This window comes from Ursus arctos, unplaced genomic scaffold (genome assembly GCF_023065955.2).
Source record: "Ursus arctos isolate Adak ecotype North America unplaced genomic scaffold, UrsArc2.0 scaffold_4, whole genome shotgun sequence".
Classification (NCBI taxonomy): domain Eukaryota; kingdom Metazoa; phylum Chordata; class Mammalia; order Carnivora; family Ursidae; genus Ursus; species Ursus arctos.
Window position 1 is genome coordinate 80,158,375 of NW_026623056.1, and position 21,251 is coordinate 80,179,625.

The window sequence follows — 21,251 nt, forward strand, 5'->3', positions numbered from 1 at the left end:
CCAAATACACTAATTTCTCAGTTCACACGTATAAAGAACCTTCTTGCTACAACCAGGTAGGCTGGCCAGTAGGTCTTGCTTTGCCCTGAATTGGGATTGTCTGGGTTTTAAAACTGAACTCTCATATCCTTGGTCCCTGGCAAACTGAGGGTTGGTCACCTTAATTCTAGGACAATTCCAACACTGAAAGGTTCTTTTTCCCAGTAAGTAGCTTCATGGTATTAGTAAAGGCGTCTTAATTTTTTCCTTCCTTCTTCCTTCCTTCCTTCCTTCCTTCCTTCCTTCCTTCCCTCCTTCTTCCTACTCTTCCCCCCTTCCCTCCCTCCGTCCCTCCCTCTCTCTCTTCCTTTTTCTTTCTTTCTTTCTTTCTTCCTTTCTTTCTTTCTTTCTTTCTTTCTTTCTTTCTTTCTTTCTTTCTTTCTTTCTTTTCTTTTCTTTTCTTTTCTTTTCTTTTCTTTTCTTTCTTTTTCCTTAAATTTGCATACATAACTCAGCTAAGAAATATTTTTCCAGGTCATGCATTTCAATATATTTTGTTCATTTTGGAAGCTTTTTTGAACTATAATGACAATTAAGAATTGTATATACTTAAGGTGTACAACCTGATGATTTTATACATGTAACATAAGGTACCCTAGTTTCTGAATCAGTAAAACAGTGTCCCACAATATAGCTGCAACATTCACTCTGTGCATTTGATGGATTCACAAGACTACAGTTCTGGAGATCTTGGAAGACTAATTCCTAAAATTAGTAGGCAAATCACATATACGTAAATCAAATTCCATGTGAAATATTCTAAGAATAATTCCTGTTCAAAGAATCCTATAGTAAGCCTTTCTTAAAAGTGAGTAATTGTTCTCATATTTGGTCTTGAAAAACTGAATTGCCATACTGGTCTTGTTTACATTGAGATCACTCTATGCTGGAGTGCATGATTTAGAATAAAATTGATGTAATTGAAATCAGTCTTCCTCCTCCTATCTGTGGCAGTTTTGGTTGGTGCCACACTCCATCCCCCTTTATCAGTAGATTGTACTTGCTACAGGGAGTGTTGGCTGTCCTTGGCCTACAAGAGCCTGCCAGCTTGGAGATGCCTGGGGGCTATGCCCCAAACTCCCAGTGGTAGTCTATAGCCAACAAATGAATATTATTGGGGTGTGTTAGCCTCATAGGGGGTGCATGCATGCTGTGGTGAAAAACACATTCCAAAGTCCACTGGTGGGATAAGGCTGAGGCTAGATTTCTCCTAGTTCCTTCTCTGTCCTACTGAACTTCCCTCTTCCACCATTCAAGACAACATGGAAACTTTCCTTAAGCTCATAGAGGGTAGAAAGATGACCAGAATATTGACTGAATATTATATTACGTGTCATCTCATTTAATCATGATCAAAACCCTCCAAGGCCTGTGGTTTTATCTCCTTTCTTTATTGATAGGAAACTGAGTCTCAGAGAAGTCAAGGTAAGATTAGTTAATGGGGAAGCCAAACTTAACTTAGTGGTCTCATTCCAAAGATTTTCTTGTTTTTGTTTGTTTTTGTTATTTTATTCTTCTGCCTTTTTTTTACTTCTCCTTCCTTTTATCAATTCCTCAAATTTTCATCCCAATATAAAAATGACAAAAATACCTTTATTTTACCAATACCCAATAATTTTGTCAATAGTCAAAGTGAAAATTGTTGGACTTGCGTGTTTCATAAGCTATAATTAATTTAGAAGTTCGGATCTAAAAAAACAAAAATAGAATGAATAAAAAGCACTTGTATAATTTTTTGGATAAATTTGACCCTATGTAAGTCAACATATTATGCACTAGCATCTGAAATATGAATTCTATCAAGCTAAATATATGCAGAATAATTATCTAATGTTTAGGTAACCTTTCGCAGAGAGAATTTCATTTATTGTCCTTATTTCCAAAATGTTTTGCTGGCAAATCTTGTTGATAAAATGGGAGGGCTGTGAGGGTAATTGCAATTCTTGGCTAGATGTGTTCTTTGTGTAGAGATGCTCTGGTTCCATTTCTAATAATAGGAAGATGAAAAGAAAATGTGTTAACTCGTTGAATAGAGCAAACTTAGCTAGGTTCAAAATTAGGTCAACAGTTTGTCACATTTACAAATCTTCATTATTTCTTTAAAACCAAGTCCCTTGCAGTTGTTGGAATTGTCTTAGAAAATATTTGACAGTGACCACACACACTCATCACCTATATGGATTCAGAAAAATGTTTGTTTTTCAATTACTTTCTCAGAAGAACTTTAGCCGCAGCTACTGCCATTCTCTGATTAGATACTTTTTCTGTGTCATAAATCTTGACTGGATGATTTGAGTAAGTCTACATCGCTTGGGTAATTAGATAATGTTGTTACCAGCCTGTTTGCCATTGGTTTAGAATATTTACTTAAAAAGAGTATAGGATATTTAGAAGGGGAAAAGAATATGGCCTCCTTAAAAGACACTGCCTTTACCCTTATTTATCATGTCACATAAACTTTAAAGCCATCTTTAAATCAATTTAAAAAAGGAATGAGTAAAAAAAAAAAAATCTAACATTTATACCCAAAAGGTCAACTCAAGTCATTAGTGTCAAAACCTGACTTTCCAAGGCAAATCTTAGGATCGACTTACATACATGCCAACAATGAACATTTTCATCCTCTTCCCTGAGTATTCCTTCATAGGCTGCACACAAAGTGAGTTAGTGTTCAAATATTATTTTCAAGCTATAATTAGCTTGACGTTCAAATGACTGGTTTGTAATTTCAATAAGGTAGACAACTAAAGCTCTGGCCGTGGGCTGAACTTGCTGGTTGGCCCACATAGGACCAAGAAGGAAAGGTGGAAGGATGGAGAAGAGGCTTGCCCTCCTCCTCGGCAACCCCACATTTTCCCCTCATATCCCCAACTCCCCTGCTGTTCTGAAAACTAGGGAAAAAGAAAGGCTTGATACAGGCCTTTCTTCTTTTCTTCCTACTCCTTCCTGCTCCTCAGCATGAGTTCGTTGCTGTTCTGTGTTACTCTTAGATCTTCACTCAGATCTGATATCTTGAGGGCAAGAGGCCATACTTATTTGGGCTAATTTCTCTTTTAGCATCTTCTATATTGTGAACACAGATGAAAGGTTACTTAGGAACAATGGTGCAACAGAAAGCATGAATACATCTCTCACATCCTTTGCTAGTGACGAATTATACAATACACAGAGGATAGAGGATGGACAACATAATTTAACTTCATCTTGTTACCTAAAATGCAATCTTTCTCAAACTAGAGTAAGAAACACCTAAGTTTCTGGGGGTTAAACGTGGGAAATAACTGCTTCTTTTGTTTGTTTTTAACAATTTCTTCATGTAATTTTGGTACACACTACATTTTGGCTTACAGAATTGCTCCTATTCCTTAACACAGAACGTCCTTTGTGAACTGGCCTCTGCTCATCAAGTACCAGTTTACCTCCTACCATAATTCATCCTCAGCCACCAACTAGTCTCCAAACATGGAATGCCCTTCCCCACCCTGCTGCCTCCTACACTCTAGCTCACTGTTTAAAGTGTAGGCCAGCCTTCATTTTCTCTGAGATGGCTTTTAAAGCAACTCAGATGGAGAACACTGTTGCCCTTGTGACCCCCACTAGATCTTAAAGATACTTCTAGCTTACAAGTCAGCCCAGAGGAAGACACATATGTCTTTGTGTTTGTCTTCATATATGAATTTACTTTCTTTGAAGTCAGGGACCACATCTCACCTGTCTGATGGGCACGGTTCTTGTCACAGTTCCCAGCATATAGTATAACTTGCTCAATATTGATTGCAGAATAAATGTTTCAGAGTAACCTTGGTAAATGGTATATATGAGTATTTTTTCCTTCATTAAACGGTTCTACCCTAGAAGAATTTTCACACCTAGGTAATGTGGCTAACACCCACTTTTTCCCTTGTTATAAGGAATCCTGACTGATCATCCGGACTCTGACCTGAAGATCTTGCTTTCTAGCTTACTGAGAAAGCAGAAGCAACATGTTCCCACCGTCGCATTCACCCACCTCATTACCAGCACGTCTGCCTGAATTCTCCCATTTCCTTCCTGTTAGTAAGATGCACTATCCATGCTCGTACCCCATGGGTGCACCAGACTCTCTCACCTACACAAGGATGTTGCTTCTGCAGTTTCCCTCTCTCGTATTATCACTTTGTCCCTCTCTGACCGATCATTCCAATCAGCACACAGACGTGCTACAAAATATCTCACTTTGGAAAACACTCTCCGAGTCCCATGTCAGATATACTGGACATTTTCACAAATGCTATTTTCTTTCATTCTCATTCTTGTGGGAAGTAGGAACTATTAGCCTCATTTTATGAGATGAGGGTGTGATATACATAGAGCTTGGATTCAGAACAAAGCATGGATTCAGACCCGTATTTTCTGACCCCGAGGAAGCACTTGGCAGAGAAAATGACCAAGTATATCAGAATAGTATCCAAAGAACACACACCCAGTGCACGAGCACTCAGAAGGTTCTCTCCCATCTGTTCGTGACAATTAGAGAGTGTTACACCTACTCCTTGATCTCCATTTCCCAATTGAAATATGAGGGAATTGGGAAATTTGCCATATTACCATGAAAATCTTACAAGCTACCCTTCTATAATAACATTGAAGGAGTAAAAATAATTCTGTCAGATAGGCGAAGTTGCTGAAAACTGAACTTCAGAGAAGTTATGTGTACTATGTTTACAGTCTAGATGTTTCAATTCTTTAGTACACTGTAAGTGTAAATGAGAGGAATGGGAGCTACAGCGGACACAGTCATATTTTGTATCAAAGAAGGGTGAACACCCACTGACCAAAGAGAGCCAGATGTGCTAGAACCCCTGATCATTCGTCAGGACAGAGGAAGACTCTGGGTCACTGGCATCTGTGACTTTTCAGGCTGTCATGGGGTAGGAAGCATAGCTATGCCCCAGAGGACTCTGAGGAATCTTGCAGAATAACCGCAAGGTTATCAGGCAGATTTATTAAATAAATAAAAGCACATACATAAAGAAGTGTTGTCAAGTGTTTTGGGGCATGCTAACTGCATACCACTACGTAGAGATTAAAGCTTTATCTAGTCATCTTAAAATTCTGGAATCTTAGAAAGGCAGTGGAGTACAGAGATGGAGACCATCGACTCAACAGTGTAAGATTTTAGCTGGGTTGTGTTCTAGCTCGTAATCTTGGGCCAGTTATCCAAACTTGCTAAGCCTCAGTTTCCTTATGTAAAGTGGAAGGAAGACTTCCAGGGGTGTTGTGAGGTCAAGTGGAAAAGTAGTTGATCAACCTTCCTGCCTCTTGTTAGAATACTTACTATAAGGACACAGACTCAGAATTTTGAGGTCACTGAGACAGTTGATGTGACTTGCTTAGTCGCATAGCTCAGAAGTAATAGGACCAAGATGACACTGGTATTTTTCTTGAATTCAAGACTCAAGTATATATGAGTGTGAGTGTGTGCACACATACATGTATTAGAAGCATACCACCTTAACACATTATGAGAAAGGGTTAATGGAAAATTGTTATATATGTACTCATATATAATAATAAACTTTCCTTCTTTGAATGGATTGGTCTGCCCCCATGTCATGGAAAGTAATTCACTTGCTGATCCAAACACACAAATATAACAAAGGAAAATAGTGCTCCTGACTTTTGATTATCTGTCTTAAAAAGAAATTCCGAATTTAAATTTTATTGTCAGAACCTTCTAGCTTTAAACTATGGCCACTTTAGACTGACTGCCGAGTTGTAGATGTCAATATTTGGCAGGCCTGAACACAACTAGAAATTGTCACTTTTTAATTTGTATTTTAAATAGAATTTTTATTAGTAGGGCAATGTTTGACAATTCTCTCTCTACTTTTGTTAATTGATTCATATACTCTGGTCATAAGTTTATTGATTGATATCAATGTTTAGCACCATCAATTTTTTATGCATTGGTGAGCACACTATTTCTAGTCTGGGAATTCTGAAGAATAATCAAATATGCTAAATGAATCACCAAGCACATTTTCAATATGAACCCTTGGCAAGGAGTCTCCCTTTCGCCCTGAGTGCCTGAAGAATGGGTTCCATTAACAATGCAGTATTGTAAAAATAAATGCTGCATATTGAAATGGCTATTGAGTCACATTGCAGAAGTTTTACAGCCAGAAGAGGGGTTATTCCAAAACTTACTGCTCAATTAACAAAAATCAGAGTTATGGAAGGCAAATATTTTAAGAGGGGAAAACATGAGCTTGATTCTGTGTTTTTGTAGGGGGCTCCTTACTGTACTCTCCGGTACTTCATTAGGTCTTGCGTCATGTTAACTATGTAAACTATCATCATAACTATTTGTATTATGTCAACTATGTATTTCTTCCATATTAATGCATAATAATTATATATTAACTATGTTAGCTATCTTCTCCATTGATTATTAATTCCTTGATGGCAGGAAATGTTTTATTCCTCTTTGAATTCTCCCACTTGCATTTGATAAATACTCAAAATATTTGTAGAAGGTATGATTGAATAAAGTAGCAATTCTAAAAGTTGCTCACTTAAGTATCGGGAGAAAGATAGAGGGAAAGTAGCAAGCCCTGGGAATTAGGATCTTCTTCCCACTGGCCATGATACCTAGGAAAGTCTATAAGATCTACAACATCTGTGCCCTACCCCATTCTCCTGACCCCTTCCCTCTTCTTCTCTGAAGAGCTGGACAAGCAGACTGTACAACATGTGGATCAAAGAAGTGAGATCATTTGACTTCCTTAAGGCCATGGTGCCTATGGTGGTAGGATTAGAAGGGCAGATAGATTTAGTTTGTTTTCACCCCCCAAATCAGCTCTTACACCTCATTCCAACTCTGAAGAGATTTTTCTTTGAATTTTGAAGGTTTTCCAGGTTTAGAAGTTCCCTATTGGCCTGTGATCGTGTAGGAAAGAAATTATGCCTTTAAGTATCTGACTCCTTAAATACAGTCATTCGTTTAGCAAACTTTCATTTTGCTAACACTTTCTCATGGAATTACTGACAGTAAGATCAAGAGAGAAAGGTAACTTGGAGTTGGAGGGGGGAATGGTGTTGAGAAAAGAGAACAGAGAAAGAACTTAATAGATTTCAAAAATTCATCTACGCTTCATCTCCTGAATAGAAGAGTTAACGAGGGCAATTCATTGTGGTGTTATTTCAACTTGTTTTTAATTAAAGGAGGCTCACTCTGTATCTATTGTACGAACGCAGCCTTGATGGTCTAACTGTACAATTACTGTCTTACTCATGTCCCCGGAATGTGATACAATGACAAATCTCTGAAATTCACCCTCCATCAAAGCAATGTGAGCTCCACCTAGTCACCCACAATTTTAAGCCAGTTCTCAGAAAAGCTATTTAAAAACAAATTTGAAGTATACATAATAATGGTGATGAAAATAAACATTAAGCAAAAGAAGAAATGATAAACATAACCTTTAGACCACATAACTTCCTTGGATGTCAGCTATTTCAGGAACTGAAATGATGCATTTATCATATTCTCATCTGTTCAATATATAATTATTGTAACTATTATGTGTGTTGTTTATAACCCATTATCTTGCAATAACAGCTTGCATGGATCACTGCATAATTTAAAAATATAATGGCTTTTCTTGCCAATATTTGATTTCCAACTCTAAATCTGCTGACTTTAACTATATCTATTCCATGCACTTTGGGCAAACAAATTTTTATTTCCTAAGGATTTATCTTAGAATATGCACCTGGATTTTCTTTTTTTTTTCATAAACTAGTTTCCTTTGGCACTGGTTCATGTGGTGGCTCATTTTCTGAAATGGAATGGATTGGCTCTGTACTTGCAAAACAACTGAACGGGCAGGAACACAAATCTGAGACCCAGGGTGTGTAAAGTGGGTGGGAATAGGGCACTTGTCTAATTATGTAGATAATGTGATCAATAAAACTTGGAAATCAAGTCCTTGAATTACTCAAATTACTCTGGTCATTAAAGAGGGCATGTGATGTAATGAGCACTGGGTATTATATAAAACTGATCAATCACTGAACTCTACCTCTGAAACCAAAAATACATTATATGTTAGTTTATTGAATTTAAATTTAAAAAGTATAAAGATAAAAAATAAAAAAATTACTCTGGTCACATTAATTATTGTTTTTGTTGGATAAATACTTATAATTATAACTTATCAATATGTTCCATGTCTATCAAGATAAAAATATGGATCCCATATATGTCGACTTCATATCTTTCCCTAGTTAGCCCGGTTGGATGAGATAATGTATTAAAAAACTTATTTATTTAGTCACCAAGATTTATTGAACACTTGAAATGTGGGTAATCCAAACTGAGTGCTGTAAGTATAAAATAGAAACTGGATTTAAAAGACTTATCATGAGAAAAAGTTAAATAATGATTTTTATATTGGTTACATGTTGAAGTGATAGTATTTTCGATATACTGTATTAAATATCTTATTAAAACTAATCTCACATGTGTCTTTTAATTTTTTAATGTAGCTACTAGAAAAATCTAACAGCTATGTGACTCACATAATATTTCTACTGGACAGTGCTGCTCTACAGCAAATCTTGTATTGGTTATAAGAAACCATTAGATGTTCATCATACCATTGTTTCTATATGCCAAGAATAAAAAAAAAAGAGGAATAAAAAATATCCATTCATAAGGGAATGGATAAATACACTGAAGTATGGCTCACCATTGAATAAGGCAGAGGTTAGAGTCACTGATCCCCTGCACAGTCAAAAATCTGCATATAATTTTTGACTTCCTGAAAACTTAGCTACTAATAGTCTACTGTTGACCAGAAGCCTTACTGAGGACATAAACAGTGGAGTAACACATATTTTGCATGTTATATGTCTATGTAGTGTATTCTTACAATAAAGTAAGCAAGAGAAAGGAAAATGTTATTAAGAAAATCATAAGGAAAAGAAAATACATTTACAATACTGAATTTATTGAAAAAATCTTCATATAAGTGGACCCACACTTTTCAAATCCTTGTTGTTAAGGGTCAACTGTATTTTCAATAAATGAATTGTTCCTCTACTTGGATTCTTTACTCTCTTAATATTTGCATACCTGGTTCCCTCTTTTCTTTCAAGGCTTTACTCAAGTTTCATATTAGCTGTGAGATGCTTTCTAACTACCCTATATAATATAGCAATGGCAATTTTTTTCCTTCAAGGACCCCTGCACACCCTACACTCTTCTGAACTTTGCTTTTCTGATACCCCTTGTCATCATTTGAAGTACTATGTTTCCTTTTATATATGTCTGATTCCCCCACTATTGCATTCTTGATGTCTAGAATAGTGTCTGCCCCATGCTAGGTATTCAGTAGATATTTGTTGAATAAATGAATGATGGAGCAGTAGATTTCAATGAAAAAGAATAAGCTGGAAAAGGAGCAAATATGCATCAACCTAGATATATTTCAAAACTTAAGTACGATTGATTAGAACAGCAAATTGCTGAGTGAAATATATAGACACACACAGCCACAAAGCACACCCGCACCCACGCATCACCGTATGTATATATGACATTCCTCTAAGCAAATTAAACACCTGTATGTGTGTGTGCCCACATGCACATATACACACATGCATGTAGACTGTGGTACTGAAAGCAAATTCTTCAATCAATGCAGGGTAGAAGCAGGACATTAGCAGCTGAGTGGGAGAAGGAGGGTAACTGACCTGAATTTCTGAAAGCTACCTGATAAATACTAACGTTATTCAGAACCACACAAACTAAGGAGAATTTGGCAAAACCTCCCATCTTATTCCAACACCCCCTTTTCTCATTTCTGACAGGTGATTATTCACCTAGCCACTGATTGCCAATTTCAGGTTTTCTTAACGCCTTAGTTACATATAAGACAGTGTATATAATTGGTAAAACTGTAAAAGGCGAAAGATTTATGCGATCTGAAGAGAAACCAGAGTATTATAATTGGTAAAACTGTAAACTATGAACGTTTAGGAACTGATCTCATTTCTCTGTCCAGAGTTGTATGGGAAAGGAGGAAAGGGCCTGAAAAATCCACTCTTTCTTCAGGTCTAAATGTCTTCAATGTAAGAGGGTACCAGGATAAGTGTCTTTCATTTACACAGTGCAAAATTCGTGGTGGTGTTGAAGACTGAGTTAGAACACAGGTGGTTTTCAATAGGTGCAGAATGAGATCTACAAATACAAGGTTTTCTAAACAGTAGAGATTTGAGTGAGTTTGCTGTCAGATCCAATGTTGTCTAATTAATCCAACGGACAGCTTGTCCTGGCAATCAAAGTCAAATGGCATGCGATAATGGGAAGTGTTACTCAGTGGAGCCCCAGCAGGATGAAGACATGTCAGAGCTTTGCTTCTCCAGGGGCTTCAATTTTTTTCAGCTCTGTAATTTTTCACCTGGATCCCATATAAAAAAGCCCCAAACACTCAATACTGACCTATTAAGTAAGAGTTCAAATAAATATCCAGACAAATGTATAGGTGCCTCAGTGGAGAATTTTATCTTCTACGCTTTGATTTTTAAAAAGCTTAAATTCAATGATCTCATTTATATATTCAAATTAATCATCTTCATTTCATCAAAATAGAACAAATAAATTACAATTTCATGGCGAAACAGTGGCAGAAACCTGTCCATATTTTCAGTGAGATCCCATATACATAGGCATTTGGAAATAATTTTCACTCCTATATAGTAAATTTATTTTGGGCCAGATCAATTAGGAACTATTTATATAGTTTAAAAGTAAGCATTCGATCAGCAAAATTTATTAAGAGTTTGGTGGATTTTAACTTGCTGGGTTCTGTTCAATAAGCATCTTTTAAATGCCTGCCAGGTACAGGCACAGCTCTGAGGACACAGAGATAAATCGACTGTGTCCTTGTTCAAGGGAAAGGTCTTACGGTGCCTGGCTGAAGCACGTTAAGTGCCAACATAGAGATGTGACGTAGCCACGGAGTTCAGCGGAGGATCACCCCAAATAGAGGTTCGGGAGAGGATCGCTACAGAAAATGAGTTCTGAATAAGAGTTAGCCCAAGTAAACATTGGGAGGCAGTGCTTTCCAGGCTGAAAGGACATAGGACAAAGGGGGTGTCATCAAGCAGGTTTTAGTCTGGAAAAGAGAAGCCCATCTGTCTCGCTGTGTGAGAAAAGCATGGTGAATGCAGAAAACTACAGGCAAGTTTCTGTTTGTAGAGGGTGGGACACCTACTACACGTTTATGCACCTCACTCTTCATGTGCGGATTTTATACGTGGACTTTATAGGCCCACTTTATACGTGGACGGTAGTTATAAAAGGGTCGATCCAGGTGAGAAAGGATGAGGGTGGTGGGCAAGGAACGTTGCAAAACATTTACGATAGAAAGTTAACAGGACTTAATTAATTAGATGAGTGTTCTGAGGTGGATGGAGAAGTTTAGCCAACCCGTAGAAGTCTGGTTTGAGTGACAAGTTCTATTTTAATGTAATGTTTCAAGCTAGTTACCAATACAATAGATATCAGGATACCAGAGCGGGTAGATAAACACTCAAGTTTCCTATGCATAAGTGCAAAGGAAGTGCCCCTCAGAGGTTGTCCCAGATTTTTTGGACCTGACCATGAGATTTATAAAAGATATCACATGCATGGTAGAGGTCGTTGTTGGACACATTTCTCTGGAGAGAGCTGTTACCTCTCTTTGAGGCCACCCTCTTCTGCCTTCAGGATGCCATTTTTGAATCCAGGTAAGGAGGATTTCAGGGGGCCATTCAGAGAAATCTGAAACAAGTTGGCTGCAGTTGGAGAAGCAGAAGACCAATGGCTGACTCAAACATGAGGAAGTCAAGGTAGACTATGGACTGTGGTGTGGCTCCTAGGTGACAAAAGAGGACTACACAAGCACTGACCAGCTGAGATGAGGACCAACCAGAAAGTGCTGCATCACGATCAGAGGCACTCCCAGGATATCCGAGGAAGGAAGGAGTGGGTGCCAGATTTGGATCCAGAGTGCCTCAGGGGGAGTATAGTCAAGGACTATCTACAGGGGTGAGGAAGTTTCAGCAGAAAAAAGCAGAAAAAAGCAAGCCACGGATGTCATGGAGCTGAGGAAACATGATACACTTCCATCTGAAAGAGATCCATTGGCTGAGTCAAAGAAACATGGGGAGAGACTGCGCAACAGAAAATCATAAAGAGTCAAAGAAAAGTCTTCAAAAAAAAAAAAAAAAGAGTTAGGTTTAAAAATTTCCCAGACCCACCCGGCGACACTAGCTTACACTATTTGCTGATCCCAGAGAGCACAGAGCAGTTCCACCAAGCAAAACAGTCCTTACTCTTCTTGAGCCTGGTGGGAGGTGTAACGGCTACTGGCTCGGGGAGGAAAGAAGGAAGGAAGAAAGGAGGAAGGGAGGAAGGGAGGAAGGGAGGAAGGAAAGGAGAATGAGGAGAAACCAACCACAAATCACATTCCTTCTCTTCTCTAGTCTTCCAGCGGACTGGAGTGCAAAGGGAAGAGAAATTTGATGTTAAATCAAGTTGGACTTCTGATTAATATTAGACTAGAACTTCACATTACTAAGTTGTGATTCCACTTAAAGGAACTCTAGGGCTGTCATTACCTTAAGTAAACACAAAAATCATGGAAAATCTACCAATTTTCACTGAACAATTGTAAGTGGACGGTAGGAACGAAACTAAATTGCTTTTGTTGTCCCACTAGTTGTGTTTGTTTGGCATCCTAGTTAACATAGTCATTTATTGACATTGGGCTTATGTAGCAACAATAGATTTAATAGATAAAAGAACAGATTCTTTCTATTTGGGAATTTGTGGATGTGAGGGTGGCAGCAAGACATGCATGAATTTAGACCTAAGGAAGAAGGCAAGAAATACTCGTATGTTTCTCTTGAGCAATTTGTTTCCCCCTTTAGCTCTTTATGAATGATGATCACTTCAAAACCAAGATGTCTATAATTCCTCAATAATCTTTGTGGGTTTATCTGTTTTGATCAAACCTACAGAAGGCTATTAAGATAAACTATCTGAAATACCATATTTTTGTGTCTCAAGAACAGTGACTACCAATTATCAATCAAATTTGAATTTCTCAGCTCAGCAGGCAATTTTCACCAATTATCTCTCCATATTTACTTAAACTCACTTCTCACCACTTCCACAGGGGACCACTTTTTCTGACCCCAACAGAACTCTTTATGCTTCATTTATACTGTTGCTGTTCACCATACTGGAACGCTCTTTCAACTAAATTCTATTTTCAACACCCAATTCAGACACTCTTAACATGGGTTTCGGGCAAACCAAGGTGTTTGTAAGGCCCCTGAGATTGCAGATGAATTTGTATGCCTTTCGTGGGAACAATGAAGACAGTTTTAATATAGGGTCTGTAACTCAGAAAATAGTTAAGAACCACTGACATAACCTAAAATAGACGATTCACTTCACTGTACCCACAGTTCATGCCTTTTCCAGCACCTGTGATTACAGACCCTCTTCCTCCCAGATGCCTCACTGTGCCCGCTTTTGCTGCAGCTGCTCCCACTGATTGCCCCACAGGGCTGGAACTTACTCTGGGTCCAGAGTGACTCTGACCGCAGACAGGAAGGACTTTAGCTTCCTAAGCCCCCACATTCAGCTATTATTTCTCAGACTAACCTGAGATGTGGTTTGTCAGGGTTTTCTGTTAGCTCTACCTGGTTGCTGATTACCTAATGTTTTGTCCCTCCTAAACAATCATACATATGCTCCGTGATGGAAAGTTCTCTCATTCCCTGGCATCATTGCAGTTGGCCTCCTGTGTCATGCCAATGTCCATGGAACTCCTGATTTTCCACTGCTAGGTCCTGTCCTCCATTTTACAGATACTGCTACGTCATCTTGGGCTCTAATAACAACAATGTTGAAGCCAATAAGAACAATAGCAATCACGCAGTGCTTACCTACACTAGGCAATATATTTAATGTTTCATGTGGATTGCCTCATTTCTTCCTTACAACCGCCTTACCTGATAGACATTTCTTTTTTTTTTTTTAAGATTTTATTTATTTATTTGACAGAGATAGAGACAGCCAGCGAGAGAGGGAACACAAGCAGGGGTAGCGGGAGAGGAAGAAGCAGGCTCATAGCGGAAGAGCCTGATGTGGGGCTCGATCCCATAATGCCGGGATCACGCCCTGAGCCGAAGGCAGGCGCTTAACCGCTGTGCCACCCAGGCGCCCCTGATAGACATTTCTAGCAGGACATTCCGTTTATGGTAACTACCCTTTACTGAGCAACACCACATGCCACACATTTTGCGAGGCTATATATATGTAATCCCCACAAACATACGGGATGGGGATTTTTAACTGCAATTTTTAGAAGAGGAAACTGAGAACAAAGGGTCTCAATGACTAAGTTCACATAAATAGCAAATTGCAATTAAGTCTTGGGGTCTGTGCCCCCAGTGCCAGAGTTAAATAGGCTGGCCTATTCCTCAAATCCCTACCTCACTGCCCCACCAGAACTATGGTCCATAGACAAGTCTAGCTGATCCTGGTTTTGCCTCATTGGATTGTTTCTGGATATGATATTCATGTACCACGTGTGTCCTAAAGTACTTGCTTGTAGGTTGCATGTGTTCTTCAGTTTCTTTGCTTATTCATTCATTCATTCATTAGTTCATTCACTTGCTTGGCATTTACTTACTGGGTATTCATTCTATGCTGAGTCTTACTCAAAGACTAGGGAAACAAGACTGGAAAAGCACAGCTTGGACATAGACATGTAAATAAATATGGTGGTCTAACAACAACTATAATGCAGGTAAGGAGCCAAAATGTATGAGGCAAGGTAAGCACAGAGAAGCTAGTGCTTGAGTTGAGACATAAAGGCCTTTCAGTCAGAGGCAAGAGAATATAGTAGGAGCATACGGCAGGTTCAGGGAGCCCCAGGAGGTTCAGCAAATGCTGCAGTTGGGGCAGGAGATGAGAGGGATGGCGTAGGAGATAAGGAACCAGATCACTGGAGAGCCTACGGATCCTGCTGATGAGTGTAGGTTTCATCCCAGACATAGCATAGCTTCAAAGGAAGCCTGCCATTCCTCCACTACGTAGAATTTATATTAGTTAGATAGTAGAAACCACATCTTCCACTTTGGGAGGAGAGAGTTTCCTGTAGTGCCAAGTTACTGTTACTTGTGTAACGGAGCCCCAGGACTGCTTGCTGGGCGGGAATTTATAATCTCCTAATACATTTGTTTAGCAAATGCCCGGAGACATGATACTAAAACACACTCTACCAGATTTAAAATGTTCTTTAATTCTTCCTCTTTAGGCAGCCTGAAACAGTGAAAGATGGTTAGCTTGAAAGACTTGTCTGAAAGGCTTACTGATTCTAAATGATGTGTGAAGTTATCAGGGATTAGCACACACACAACCACCTCTGAGCTCAGAAAGTTTACCTCCTGTGACGAATTTGATCTTCACCCCATAAATTTGATCTGCTGACTTGCTCCTTTACATGATTTCTGATTAGAGTTTGGAAATCTTTTAGAAAGTGAGAGTTTCTAAAAGACAGGACCTGGAGAAGTTTTAGGACCACGCGCCTTATTTCATGTTTCTTAATAAAACCTGACGCCTGCAAAGTTTTGTTGAATTATGTATTCCTTGAAAGAAACATCTACATTCTCTCACTTTTGCATGTTTTCGCCTGTCTCAGAATTCACTCTGTGCAATCTTTCAACAGATTGGGACCCTGCTCCTGGTCGCCCCCACCCCATCTCTGCAGGTCCCTCTAGCCTGCCAGGAGTGGCATATAGCATCGTAACACAGGAGACAAAAAAGATGAGCGATAAAACTTTTTAATCCATGACCCGCCTCTCCTTTCAACCCCCAACTGTGGAGCCTGAGAATGGGGAATTTGCTCTCTGGAGTAAAAGATCGTAAAATGTTTTCTTCCTTTCAATGTCGTCCCTCATCTTGGAGTTCATTATTTCTTTAAACATCCCTAACGGTGGCTTGGTAATTTTACCTTCTTATGCAACCTAAGTACAAGCAAAAAGGTGCTTGGGGTGCTCCAAGTGTTTGATCTTAAGCTTTCATGTGGCCTCCTGCCTCTCCTTGCGCTGGCAGGAGATGAAAGGAAACCAGCTGTTTTCTTGTTCAAGATCAGGATGGCGATTCAGGACCTACCCATGATCGCTGCGGGGAGAGAAGAGGCTGGGCAATGTTTTTCCATTAGGCACAGTATGTCAGATTTGTGTAGCTGTCAGAAAGCGTATTTCATTTCATGCCTATTTGTGATTTCTTTGTTGTTGTTGTTGCCAGGTTTAAATTCCTGGCATCCCACTCAGTAAACCGAATGAGGCTATTAGTAGTAGTCTATCCCAATTGTAAGAGAATAGCTAATATCTCAGATTCTTACTATGGTTCTGTGTTATTCTTCACACCCTTAGTTTTATCCTCACAATAATTCTCTGAGATAGAAGGTATTATTCCCATTTTACAGAACAGAAAATTGAGACACAGAGTTTAAGTAACTTATGTAGATTATATTGCTCATAAATGTTAGTGGAGCTGGGATTTAAACCCAAGCGACCATGCCAGGACTACAGTGAGATCAGAGAGGTTTCCAGGGGCACAAAATTTAAGGAAGTACTCCCTCACAGTCTCCTATAAGCGCAGGGCTCAGACCTGAGAGTCAGTGCCTCCTTAAATCATGTACCCAGCGTAGTCTTTGTTGCTTGCCATACGCTAGATCCAGCCTTGCTTTGGAGCCTGAGCAGTATTAAACCTCATGCATACTGCCTCTGGTTCTCACCCTTACGGATTAGAGTCAGCTGTCAATGGGGAAGTAGATTAAACAAACCACCGGAAGGAACCCAAAGTAGCATTTCTCCCTTGCCCTTGCCCTTGCCCTTGGCTGGGCATTCTTCCTTTGCACTATGTCCCTCCCATTCTTCTCTTTTTATGGCGTTGTCTCAACTCAACCTTCTCTAATACAGAGGGCAATAAAGATACTCCTCACTTGGCAGGTAAATTTCCGCATCCTATAGAGAAAACATGAGAGCAGCAGCATAGAATAGGGTGCGCACTCAGTTAAGCCTCATTTCATTTTGTCGAGTCCAGACACACCCTGAGGTGTATGTTGACGTCAAAGGTAATGCAAGGATACATATCTCTGAGGAATCTCAGGGTCTAAAACAGGATCTGATAAAGAGAAGTCAAATTGCTTCAGAGAAAAGGAAATTGTAGGGGACAGTCCAGGATCCCAGGGTAATCATGAAAAACTCGCCTTCACCAAATCCCCCTTACTCTTGAAAATCTTTTAGTACACTTGTTATGTTTTGAATAGACTGGACTTTTCTGGTTTGCTGACAAATGGCAAAATTATTATATCATTAGGACAAAGAGGTCCTTCTATTAAGTCCTATACAACCTGATATTTAAGAAACTACTGGGATTATGAGCTGATAATGTGAGTACTATCCCTGGTACTCTGCAGTGATGGACCAACCCACTCTTAGATTCAATGGGGCATGGAGTAAGCACCTATGAACTTATGAACATATGTGGAGAAGAGCCAGCAACAACTGAGACCATGGTTGAGATGAAGGAAGGTGAATGTTACGATCTGGTAGCTTCTTTGAACTTCTCAACATCACACTAGAAAATTCCTGGTAGTTCTTCTAGACAAACATCTATCAGTGAAATCCCAGCAGATTGAATAATGATGGTTTCTCCTCTTTTATAGATATCACTCCAACAGAGCCATGTGGGAAGACCACACTAAATGAACAAGTCAAATCACTGTGGCTAGGAAAGAACTGGGCCATGAATGAGTAGCACTTGCCTCTTTGATTAGGTTCATAAATCTGGGTCCAAGGCGCCATGGCTTGTGTCGATGACATTGTAAGGAGCTGACGGTCAGCTGGGAAGCCCGATGGGAGGCAATGGCCACCATGTACACCGCATCATACATCAGAGCTGCTTCAGTCTGTGGAGGAAACCACACACCACATCTTCAATTCCACCTTGCTTCCGTTCCTTTACCTGCATAATCATTCTACTTGCTTCCTAACCTCCCATTTGTCTGTCTCAACAGCTATTTATTTCCAGCTGAACAGTTTTCTCTCTCTGATAGCTATTTTTCTCTAAAATAATACCTCATACTTCACAGTAAATTGGAGTGATAGCTCTGCTTTGTTTTGAGTTCTTAAAAAAAACACAGAAACTTCCTATCAGCCACTAAAGACGTGATTCAGGGAGCAAACATTTTTGGAGCACCTTCTATGTTAAGCACAATTGTTAAAATCAGCTACATTGAGTTAGACGCTACTATGCCTCAACATTTCAATATCAGATTTTGTTTCTCAGGACTTATACCTATTTATATATTTATTTACTTGTTTCAATTTGGTGGAAAGAAACAGCTGCAAGCGAAACTAATGGGCAATTTCCAAATAGGGATACTTGTGCTGGTCACTTCCATTTACCAGAGTCAAGAAGGTTTGTGGAATCAAATTCATCAGCAGGTTGTGGAAGAGCTTTTGAAAAACACACCTGTGTAACTTGCTTAGATTATGCCTACTTTTGTCAGCATTTGCTTTTTGATAGAGAGTGGAAGTAGTCCTTGCTTTGGGGGGTTGAGCATCTCATTCTTCCCTTCCTACTGAAATTTCTCTCATTTGCAAAATTTCACACAAAACTGCGAGTGTTTTATAAAAAAATATTGCCCTGGGGTTTTCTTTAAGGATAAAATTGTATAATACCTTTACATTTTAGTTGAAGGTTTTCATTGGAACTTCATTTGAAATTTTCAATAAGCTCCACAAATAGACAGGTAGATAAAACTACTTAGGTAGAAAAACCAACCCCCGGACAGGATATTGACTTATGTCGAGTCCTACATATAGCCAATAATTGGTGTAGTTAAATCTAGAATCCAGGTCATAGGTCAAAGGTTATCCTGTGGTTTTTTTTTTTTTTCCCCCAGAAATCTATTGATTCGCTCAACATTTACTATGCACTTACTGAAAGCATGTCTTAATGGAAGTGGAGAGAGAGGGTAAGGGTTACTACATCTCACACTTTATCCATCTGTGAGTCCAGAGATTATCCCCACTTTAAGCCTGTATCTTGTGCAATCTCTATCATTGCATTTTCCATATGCATTTATAGTGACATCAGGTTCTCAATAAGAACGTGGGTTTTGTGAATGCAGCAATGTTCGACTTCGTTCTTTAGCGGTTAGCACAGTTACTGGCACGTAAACGATATTTAAAGCTGTTTAATAAATGTTTGCTGAACGAATTAATGTTATCTCATACCTCAAAATAAAATACATTTTTATGAGAACTGTATAATCTCAAGGTTTTAAGATGTGCTTCTTTTTTTTTTTTTTTTTTTTTAAATATTTTATTTATTTATTTGACAGAGAAAGACAGCCAGTGAGAGAGGGAACACAAGCAGGGAGAGTGGGAGAGGAAGAAGCAGGCTCCTAGCAGAGGAGCCTGACGTGGGGCTCGATCCCAGAATGCCGGGATCACGCCCTGAGCCGAAGGCAGACGCTTAACCGCTGTGCCACCCAGGCGCCCCTAAGATGTGCTTCTAAGATAAATTGTTTCACTTATATGATTGACATATAGAAGTTAGATCAGTAGTGGTAGTGGTGGTGATTGTTAAAGCTTAAAAATGTATTGATCATTTCAGTTCAAAACTGGTATATAATCAATTTCATAGATAAGAAAACTGAGGCTCAGGGAAATTAGGTGATTAGTCCAAGGCCACTCTGTTAATCAGCTGCATGGCCAGGGTTTGAACCCCTGACTATCTGATTCTAGCACCCATGTTCTTCACTACTCTGCTATGCTAATTTGGTGTAATTGAAGGAGAGTAATCCATTGGCAGAATGAGACTTTTTGAAACTCAATAATAATAGCTGACTTTTACCAAGTTCTTAACGTTGCAAACACTGAATCTTCACCATAACCTTACTCCTTTGTGGGTAAAGATATGACCAGATTAAATGGTGTCCCCAAACTAGTGGTGGCAAGATCAAGATTCAAACCCAGGAATTTGGTGCTAGGGTTTATGTTCTCAACCATGAAGCTGAGCTGTCCCTAAAGCAAATATTTGCCTGATGATTTAATAATTCCAGTAATAGCTCAATTATGGTGAATGTTCATGGACAACTTACTACACACCAGGCACTATAAACATTCTACACATGTCATCGCCTTAAATTATTGAAAAGATGCCTTTAAATAGGTATTGTCCCCATTTTGCCAACAGGAAAAGGGAGACTTGGAGAAGGAACTTTAGGAAATAACTTTGATAACTTGCATGTGAGAATTTCAACTCAGGCTGTAAACTTAGCCCTTAAATGCTATGCTGTTGGGACCTGGACCATTTTAGCAGTGGAATATACTTTTTAACAAATTTGTATGTGTATTCCCTAATTGACTAATGGAAGGATTTGATAGACAAGTGTGAGGAGTGAAGTTTTGATCTAACTTTTCCATAAGCTGGGTTTAGGAAGGATTTTGACTTTCTTTGTCAAGGCTGCTTCCACACTGGGCTGGATAATAACATACCTCAAACCCATGGGCCTGATCAGTGCTTTTCAAATTCAAAGAAGAAAACCATTTATTCTAAAACCACTGCTTCCCTTTGGCATGCAATGTTTTCTTCGATGGAGGAGACATGTCTCTACCTATTTTATAGCACTAATAAACCACCCCTGAATTTCCTTCCCTTTTTAGTTCTGTGCTGGAGGCCAGCTTATCCAGCAGCAACTCTCAAGTCATTTTAGGTAAATATAAAAGAAATTGGCCTGTGTTTCAGATTTTATTTTTCTGAAAGGTTTATGTTCACATTTTATTTATATCAAAAGCCTGAATGAAACCACATTACTCATTGCCCCTAAGAAAATCTCTTTACCCTCAACATGGATCATGAAACAAGCATATGAAAAGCAGTTTCACACCATGTTTTGGTTATCACGACAGTGGCCAATAAAGGGTAACTCAGCAGGACTGGGGTGCTCACACTGTGTGTATTCCAAAGAAAAGACTGGCTTTTGACTGGCTTCTGGGAGATAATGTCTGAAACTGACTATCCTCCCTGATCATAGCGTTTTCTGTATTCTTTGGGGGTAATGGGCCATGCTAGACAGTTTAAC

General features: G+C 39.1%; 1 protein-coding gene across 9 annotated transcripts in view; it reads right to left on the reverse strand.

Annotated features, from left to right (window-relative positions):
- GRIK1 (glutamate ionotropic receptor kainate type subunit 1) overlaps positions 1 to 21,251 on the reverse strand; it is a 363,796-nt gene that overhangs the window by 74,908 nt on the left and 267,637 nt on the right. For all 9 annotated transcript variants that reach the window (XM_026515292.2, XM_026515224.2, XM_026515139.2 and 6 more), the window contains one exon: positions 17,922 to 18,065. In XM_026515292.2, the coding sequence (XP_026371077.1) occupies positions 17,922 to 18,065 (144 nt within the window). The remainder of the gene's footprint in view (positions 1 to 17,921; positions 18,066 to 21,251) is intronic.